This window comes from Mycetomoellerius zeteki, unplaced genomic scaffold (assembly GCF_001594055.1).
Source record: "Mycetomoellerius zeteki isolate Tzet28-1 unplaced genomic scaffold, Tzet1.0 scaffold564, whole genome shotgun sequence".
NCBI classification, from domain to species: domain Eukaryota; kingdom Metazoa; phylum Arthropoda; class Insecta; order Hymenoptera; family Formicidae; genus Mycetomoellerius; species Mycetomoellerius zeteki.
The window spans coordinates 79767-89310 of NW_017257571.1; the positions used below are offsets into that span (position 1 = coordinate 79767).

The following is a 9544-nucleotide window of genomic DNA, read 5'->3' on the forward strand; positions in this document are numbered from 1 at the left end:
CAAGCTTCAGATTAGCTGTCGCAACAAACTTGCGATCGGCTTGCGTCTAATGTAGAATGGGCTTAAGACTTAATTATGACTCCGTGTTCTACCTGGGTATCTATGTCTACGCAACATATAAAAATTATATGATTCGTCATAAATAATTTGAGGTTATTATTATAAGGATGCCATCATATACAGCCCGTAATCCGTAATCTGCATCAGATGTCTACAAAAGTTACTAGATATTGCGTCTGTAACGTTACGTGTGTTTTAAGCTGGTTCTACATTAGTCGCATCGCAGTAGATGCGGTCCACTTGACGCTACAAACGTTTCGAAGCGTTTGAGCGACCAATCAGAACAAAGAATTTTGCGAATTGACTAATCAAAAAATGCTTCGAAGCGTTTGTAGCGTCAAATGGACCGCAGCCAGTGTCGCAAGTGTGTCGCAACCGTTGTGGTCCAATCAGAGTCGAGCTAAATTGATGTTGATTGGACCGCAACGCTTACGACGCTGCGATGCGATTAATGTAGAACCAGCTTTACCTCCTTGTATCTCATGGAGCCGTAATCTCATGAAATTTCCATAAAAATTACTAGATATTATCAGTAATGCTTTTCCTAATTTTATCTATTTGACTAAATTTAACGATTTAATTAAAACTTTTGTTATAATCAAAATATATTCTGTAATTTCTTTATGAAATAAAATAAAAATGAACAGTATAACTTCTTAAATAAAAAATATTACATTTACACGTCCGCATGTCCGTTTTGCGGCTCCATGAAACACAAGGAGCATGTAAGCACGCAACGCAATTGCACTCCGACGTCAAACAAAAATAAACGTGCCATAACTTATCTTTAATTTATAAATAGTGATTAATTTGTTTGACAATAATTTTGAAATTAGAAGTGCATAATGAATCTTTGATATATGTTATTAGTGCAAATACAATAAATGGTCTGTTTTCTGACGTGCACTAGACTGCACTAGAATTCTCTTTTCATGTAATTGCGGATTACGTGAGAAATATCTGCCGTACATACGCAATTCCTAGATGCTTTTGCGGATATCCGATGCGGATTGTATGTGACACCCTAATGCTTTGACTATATACCTCTGGACTGCTAGTTACCCCCACTTTTCCTACCTTTTCCATAAGATAGAAAGAGAGGATCGTGTATCCAAGATCTCAGAGCCATCAGGTCCGGAAGTTGGCCAAATCAAGAACTAGCTGCATTTTAAGTAAGAATCGGTACGAATAACTCCGAATAAAAAATTGAAATGATCCAGAAGTACTGCTAAATAAAAAAATGGTTCGTTCTTGTTTTGCTAAATTATGTAATAATACCAGATACAAAGCTGTAGGAGTAATTAAATGTGATGCGGGAAAAATACAGATTTAAAATCAATTCGAAAAAGGTACCAAATTTAATAATAAAATAAAGTACATATTACAGTACAATAAAATATACATGAAAAGAAACACGGTAGGACAAATCTAAATAAAATATATCTGAAGAAAATAATATATATAATTATAAGCTAATATATATGTATACTTTTTATTGCCCTCTTTAAATAAAATTATTTTAGTCAGATCTTTTCTGATATATGTTAATTGAATATTTTATAATAGTTTAAATAAAATATATAACCTCAACACGCGTCCCGATTGTATCGATTCTTACTCGAAATGCAGCTAGTTCTTGATTTGGCCAACTTCCGGACCTGATGGCTCTGAGATCTTGGATTCCAGTAATGGCTGCCGTTAGCAGTCCAGAAATATATAGTCAAAGCCCTAATGCCTGTGTAACACTACGGATTGTGGATGCTGATCAGATTGGAATTGCGGATCGCGGATCGGAATTCAGCCAATCAAGACTAAAGCACTAGATATGTAGGTATTCTCATCCGCCATCTTGGTTCCACTTGATTGATAGGTCATAGTACGATTTTAATGACAAAGGTAACTGTTAAGAGCCCAAATTTTGATAAAAATGCACTGAATCGATGCATTTTCGCGTAAAAATAAAGATTTGACAAGAAAAAAGTGTCTCTCTGCTCTGCGAACAGAGATATTAATCCTTAAAGTCGACAACTATTCGGGTTAGAAAATCTGTCATAATAGTGGTTCACTATGGTTTAAAAACACAAATTCTCTGCTAAAGTAGTGAATTTGTATGTTAAAAGCAGTGAACCACTGCTGTGACAGATTTCCTAACCCGAATAGTCGTCCACTTTAAGGATTAATATCTCCGTTCGCGGAGCAGAGAGACACTTTTCTTGTCAAATCTTTATTTTTACTCGAAAACGTATCGATTCAGTGTATTTTTATCGAAATTTGAGGTGAGCGGGCTCTTCTTAATTAACATTTATCTTTCTCACTAATCATACTATGCAATCAAATAGAATCAAAATGGCAGATAGGAATACCTACATATCTAGTGCCTTATCAAGACAAGGCAGTTTCGGATTCGGATTGTAGATTGCAGAATAGACGGCTCTCTATTTTTGCGATCCGTAATCGTGATCCAAGCCAATAAAACATCGAGTTTGGTCACGTGACCCATTTATGATGGATGAATAAGCATTGTTTGTTGTGGTTACCTATGCTAATCATAGAGACGTGTTTATAGAGAATTAAAAATCAGAACGTCCCACAAAATTCGGAATGGTTAGCCCATTCCGAATTCACCACTGTGATAGGTTAATTCTTACAACTACAACCACTTACAACTACGCTTACACAATTGTAGAATGGGCTTAAGTTCGCAAGTAAATCGATCAATCACAATCAAAATTACGATTTCGCGTTTAAAAACGCTCGACTGTGATTGGCCGATTTGCTTACGGCCTTAAGCCCAGTGTCCACGATGCTAGAAATCCGTCCGAGATCTCGGATGAAGAAAGAATTGACCAATCTCATTGATCATGTGACTAAATTGTTTAAATCTGATTGGTTAATTCTTTCTCTCTCCGAGATCTCGGACCAATTTCTAGCATCGTGGACACAAGGCTTTACGATTACGACTAAAATTTTTATACGTGTGATGGCCTTTACCCAAGGATATCCTTGTCCGGATGAAAAATTTTCATTCTGAACGCATTTGTGCCTAGCGCTAAATATACAGAATACGAATATCAACGAATATGGGTCTCGGTTAAATGATCGCGTTTGATTCCCCTCCACCTCCCGTTCACCTATATGTACATGTATGTAGTTATGTATTACATACGTGTGATGAAGAACTAAACTCGCTTCATTAGGGTCAACGATTGATTTGAAACGAGATTGATCTGCACCGATCTGGTCCCGCGATCCTTCCTTGGCCCGATTCTGCGGATCGTGTCTTTTCTACCGACGGAATCGAGAGCGAGCGGAAAATCGGGCCGTGCGGCCTGGTACCTGAGGGATCACGCATTTTATGTCGCGCGGTATGTACACATCGAAGCAGTGCCCACGGTAACGGTGCCAGATCTCGACAATCCCGACGCGTGAGTTATGATAGGAGCGTGAAAAAAAAATCAGAATCCGCGCTGATAAATGAGCGTATCCCCGAGGCTGCTTCTGACGAGCACCGCTTCTCTGCTAAACATAGCATGTAACGCGCGGACGGCAACGTTTCTACAATCGCGAAAGGTAAGCGCATCTCCCGCACAACGCGGCCCTCGCGTCTCTTAATCCTCCCCCCCCCCCCCCTCCTCGCCGAAAGTCTCACGGTTGACCTTACTCTGCCATTCGTTATTATTTGGCGCGACGGTTATTGCTAGGTTAAAACGCCGATTTTTCCTCGAGAAGGAATCTCCTCGGATCTGTTTTCTCGATCGCAAATGCATGGCTCAGAAATGTCAAAAACGTACGGTTTTACGAGGTTCGGTTAACGAATAATAATTTTTTTTTTATCTTATACGCTTCCTTTTTCCTTACTTTTGAACTGTGTTTCAGTATACATTGCCAGTGCTGAAAACTTATAGTTCACATTATATATATATATATATATATATATGTTAGATTTTCAGTATTGGCATTGTACATCAGAAAGTTGATCATGCTCGTTCAGTCTTGTATGTCTATAATCTTGTTCATCGTATGATTTCTTTTCAGATCTTTTGTACACTGGAGCCAACTTGGCAACAATTACTCTTAGAACATTTGTGCAAGAGTCCTATCTGGAAAGCTTTGATCTCCAATTACTTGGAGCTTGTCACCTCTATGGATAATTCTCCGTCCCGTCAGAAATGTACAGAAGTCAAAATAGAGCCTTACTTCGATACCTGCTACAGCCAAAGCAACACTACCACAATGTGCGATATAACGAATGCACTGCTCTATTGTCAGACCGGTTTCACGGATACGACACACAATGTTAAAGCTAACATATGTGCAGCTGATACCAATGGAAATTATATAGACAAAAAAAGATACAAGACTATAAGGAAGTGGAAACGAATTGAGAAAGGTAAAAATCAGTCTTTCTTGTTTAAACATTATATTTTCAAATGGATGTATAAGTATATATAACACTATTTACTTAGCACAGTTTGTAGAATGGAAAAATATATTCATAAAAAAAATACCTAGAAATATTAAGTAAGAAATATTAAGATATCTAGTCTTGACTGTATAGGACGCATTTCTGCATGTATTCACATATTTGTCTTGATTCACTTATTGTTATTTACCTAATTGTTCTTTCCATCCAAAGAACATGATTTCTCAAATATTTTTAGATAGATCATCCAATAATATGGAAGATTTTTTCATATTGAAACTCTTGTCCTTTAATATCTTGGCACAAAACCTATTGGAAGATCACTCGTATATATACATGAATCACAACAAGAAAGCTCTGAGTTGGAAAACACGAAAATCTCTTGTGATACAAGAAATATTCGAGGCGGAGGCAAATGTACATACTTATTCTTCGGCATTTAATGCTGTCAAACCTGAAACCAGAAGCTTAAAGAATATCTGCTATTATATTGTTGACTATTCCAGATAATATGCCTTCAAGAAATGCAAGAGGAACATCTGCTAGATTTCGTGGCTCCGTTCAAACAGCATGGATATGAATATCTATATAAAAAGAGAACCAACGACAAAAAGGATGGCTTGCTTTTGTTATATCGCTCCAATGAATTTATTTTGTTAGATTACGCAAAGGTAGAATTATATCAACCCGAAATCGAGATCCTGAATAGAGATAACGTCGGTATAATCGCTAAACTGGCCCTCAAAGACAATCCGGAAGCGCAAATCGTAATAGCTACTACTCATTTGTTATATAATCCGAAACGCAACGATGTACGATTGGCGCAGATACAACTTTTGTTAGCGGAAATAGAACGGATTGCATTCATTGAGAACACGAAGTGAGGGCATGCCTTAGAAAAATTATTTGCTCATCATGTCTGGTAAGAGATCTTTATGGGAATATTAAATATTTATAAAATCATTTTACAGAACGGGCCCGAAGTATTTACCAATCATACTCGCAGGCGACTTCAATTTGGAGCCGTTCACGGGCGTTTATAAGTTCCTAACAGAAGGTTCGTTCAAGTATTGTGGGAAAGGACGAAGTTTAGAGCCGTCTCGATATCGTTCTCTGTCCAATTCACTAATACCACCGCGATTATGCGTCACTGACAACTGTCAACACTTTAATATCCTGACTCAAAGACTGCGAAGAGAAGGCACCGGTAAAGTTATGGTATGTTCTTGAACATATAACAATTCCTGACAGCGCAGAAGCTTGCAGCAACATTGTAATGTTACTGCAACATTATTGGGACGTTACGAATGTTGCTGCAATATTGCTAGAATGATCTGTGCTGTATGGATTATGTATGTATATAAAAATGTATATAAAATCTTAATTTTTTTCGCCTATTTAAAAATTTATTTTGATTAATATATTTCGATGAATGCATCAATATTTATGCTTATATCTAAAGTTTTTTAAAAAGAGAAAAAGATTCCAAAAATAGTGTACTTTTAATTCTACATTCCATATGTTCCGTTATTTTTTTTCCAATCTTTTAACCTTTTTTTCTAACTGTATTTTAAGATATTTCTCTATTCATTTCTTCCAGCTGGAAAATAGCGAATCACGTCTTCAAAAACTAGACGAAAATATGCCTACGCCTTGTAATACGAATGTATTGCAACAGAGCGCAAACAGTGACACCGGTTGCACGCAAGTTATCGAGATTGTGAAGGGTCATTCTGCGAGATTCTCGTCCGGCACTCTAACGCATCCCTTTAACATGCGTAGCGTTTATACGCATGTAGGCGCCCATGGTGAGAAAGAAGCAACGACGCATCAGGATGAGTGGATCACAGTGGATTATATATTTTACAGCAATATCCAGCCTTTGAAGAAATACATTCTACCTACATTAAGTCAATGTGCCGCGTTACCCCGAATACCAAATTTTGTAGTAGGTAGCGATCATTTATGCATAGGTGCAACCTTTCAGTTACCGAAAAAGAAATCTTTACTTTAAAATTAGATAACAGCTTCTCATATATATTATCTTCTCGATGTATATTAAAATCAAATATTTTAATACAAAATCAATTAATACAAGATACTTACAGCGTTGGCTGTAAATATAAGCACGTTTAATTTTTTATATTTTCTTGGAAAAAACGATGATAAAATAAAAATGCTAAAATTGTTATAAAAATAAATATAATTTTTATGACAATTATATAATTAAAATTATATTTTAATTTTATGATAATTAAAATAATTTTATTTTTTAATAGAACTTATTAAATTTTTTTTTTGTTTGATATAGAATATTTACATCAATTTATGGGGGTGCTTTTTCGGCCAAGGCTGTAATTAATTATTTTTTGTTGATTAAAATATTTTTGTTGATAAAATCGGAAGATATCACCTATATTTGCAATTATCCAAGATAAACAAAATTGCAATTTTATTTTGATTTGTGGAAATTGCAAATTTGCTATAATCTATATCTATTGTGTAATACATTCAAAAAACTTATAGAACTGTAATTTCCTTTTTTAGTTTTTAACTTTAATTTTTTTGTTGATAAATAATTATTTTAAATTTTGTTAACACTTTCAATGATGATTATATAAAAGATAAAATTAATGTTTCAATCATCAAGATCTGAATGAAAGATCTTTAAAAATAACATTAAAATATATTGTTTTTGTGCTAAGAAAAGTATAAACTTAAAAATTTGAGTCAACCTCATTTTATATTAGAGAAACTGTATATCACATATATAGGACTGTGATATAGTAACTATCGTATAAGAATTTATTGACGCATAAAAAGATAGGTAAAATAAATAACTATAATTCTGTAAAACTTTATATAATGTGTAAAATATATTGTACAAATTTTATATACGATAATAAATAGAAAATGTTTTCTCAGTAATAAAATGATATATAATTTATTAAAATATTAATCTCATTAGTCTACCTACCCTTCCCTTTATTATTCCTTTATAAAAGTCTGACTGGACTTATTTGCACAGCACCTTTGTATAATTTTGGCTCTTTGTATGCCATCACGCAAGTTTTACCAACGAGATTACTCTCCTTGCGGATGGAACAATTTGCATGGCAAAATTTTGCAAATTCCTTGAATCTTACTTGCAATTCTGTATCGCCGCCATTAGGACCAGCCAAGAATTCACATTTCAACAGATTTGCTTTTCCCTTTATACAACATTCTAAATATCTATAATCTGTCGTATATAACTGACTGATATTTTGAATTTTTATGTTTAGAGCTTGTCTGAGGATACCAGTAATAAACACATCGTCTATCCAAAAGTAATCATGGGAAGACACGGCGTAATCGATTAGTCGACTTGCTATTTGTGGATGCGTGATGTACAGCCAGCCAGAGACAAAGTCAGGATAAATATTATCCGTATATTCTGCCTTACTCACATACCATTTGTTGGCTGGCTCTCTAACAGGAATCATATTCTTCATAATGTATCCAGTCAAAGAATTTTCTTTTATCATACCTGAATGTAATTTCTCTAATATGCTGTATATATTTACAACAATATCATCGTCCATTTTCATAATATATTTAACGTCTTTGCAATTATTTGTTGCCCACTGAAGGCCCATCAGGTGCTTGCGAGTTAAATTTCTATAAGTATCTAAAAAATCTCCCTGAAGTAAGTCATTGAATCGTCGTGACTCGTCCAATAATGCATTTTGCAGCATATGTGTCTTCCTTTCGGCATAATCATTTAATGTACCGAGTAAAAATACTCTTCTGATTCCTAAAGCCTGCAACTCTTCATCTGTATAAGCCCGCCGTAAAGCGCTCCTTGCTGAAGGCTCACCCGCATAAGATGTGACAATCCATATCACAAAAGTAGCATTGCACGGTGGCTCAATTATGATTCTAGAAATTTCAGATGATGTGTCAGTTACCTCATATATTGTTTGAAGCTGTATTAGATTTATTTTTGGAATCTCTCTCTTTGATCGTAAACCTTTCTCCATAAACATAATAAATAACAAAACACATCCTATGCAAACAAGTAGCAATAAGAATCCATACTTTGAAAGCATGTCTGCTTTGTATTTATAACTGATTAATAATAAAAATAATGATGGAAATCATAATTTCTTGTATCGCAGCATCTTTATATTGGAGATATCCTATTTATATTTTCCATATTACTTATTTTTGAAATTGTAACAGCTGCGAACGTTCCTTCTTCATTGTCATCTCCACGAAAAAAAAATGTTTGTTAATATAATTTAAATCAATTAAATTAAATTAAGCTGATCAAACATACCAAAAGTAGAGAATTTCTTCTTGCTTTAAGTGGAAAGTATTTTCTTTCTTGAGCCACACACTTTTCACTTTATTTATTTCTTCTTTTTCCTATAAATTAATTTTTTGTTATATTTTATAAAAGAATTTTTTTAAACTTGTCCTAAATTTTTAAAGCGTTTTCTAAACATTGAGAATATAACATATTTAAATATGTTATACACTATTTTTCGTAATCCAACATTAGGTTAGAAACATAAAAAATTGAAATTATAGAGGATTCACATGGGTCGGTCTCACCCATGAACGATTGTTGGCTACGTTTACACCATGCATTTAAGCCGCGGTTTATACAATAGATATCCTTGTTTATCCTGCATATTAAACAAAGACACATATCGTATAGGTCGCGGACTAAGCGCATGGTGTAAACGTAGCCAGTATATGCCGGGTTTTCGTGAAGCCAGCAGGGGCTCTATTCTTGAAAAGAAACGTATACGAAAAACTAGGAAAATACTATAATATAAGTAACGTATACTGTAGTATTTCCCTAGACTTTCGTATACGTTTCGTTTTCTCATAAATATGATTGGTTGTAACTTATAGAGTCAACCAATTGTATTTGCTCGGCGAGCAGACTAGTCGCTTTGTTGACGCTTTGAACACTACCAATCATATTAAAGAATTACTGAGCGCTCACTGCTTAGTTTTCTCTTGCAGATCGCAGCCAATGGGCTCATTCAGCGGACTCAACAGTTGAGT

At 34.8% G+C, this 9544-nt stretch overlaps 2 protein-coding genes across 4 annotated transcripts in view; one reads left to right on the forward strand and one right to left on the reverse strand.

Annotated features, from left to right (window-relative positions):
* angel (protein) overlaps positions 1-6529 on the forward strand; it is an 8775-nt gene extending 2246 nt beyond the window's left edge. Inside the window, exons 1-6 of one of the 2 annotated variants that reach the window (XM_018456205.1) lie at positions 3353-3630; positions 4096-4450; positions 4722-4900; positions 4990-5363; positions 5455-5701; positions 6084-6529. In XM_018456205.1, the coding sequence (XP_018311707.1) occupies positions 3535-3630; positions 4096-4450; positions 4722-4900; positions 4990-5363; positions 5455-5701; positions 6084-6497 (1665 nt within the window). In that variant the 5' untranslated portion in view covers positions 3353-3534 and the 3' untranslated portion in view covers positions 6498-6529. Of the gene's footprint in view, positions 1-3352; positions 3631-4095; positions 4451-4721; positions 4901-4989; positions 5364-5454; positions 5702-6083 lie in introns of those variants that run through there. The other variant, XM_018456206.1, reaches the window with a different exon arrangement.
* A 915-nt stretch (positions 6530-7444) lies between these two features.
* LOC108727916 (beta-1,3-galactosyltransferase 5) lies at positions 7445-8640 on the reverse strand. Of its 2 annotated transcripts, XM_018456217.1 has the most exons (2): positions 8343-8398; positions 7445-8286 (listed from the first exon to the last, which is right to left on the reverse strand). In XM_018456217.1, the coding sequence occupies exons 1-2, from the start codon at positions 8346-8348 to the stop codon at positions 7480-7482; spliced, it is 813 nt and encodes a 270-aa protein (XP_018311719.1). In that variant the 5' UTR covers positions 8349-8398; the 3' UTR covers positions 7445-7479. The 2 variants fall into 2 exon arrangements, with proteins under 2 accessions (XP_018311719.1, XP_018311718.1); XM_018456216.1 differs by having other exon boundaries at positions 7445-8640.
* Between the last annotated feature and the right edge of the window lie 904 nt (positions 8641-9544).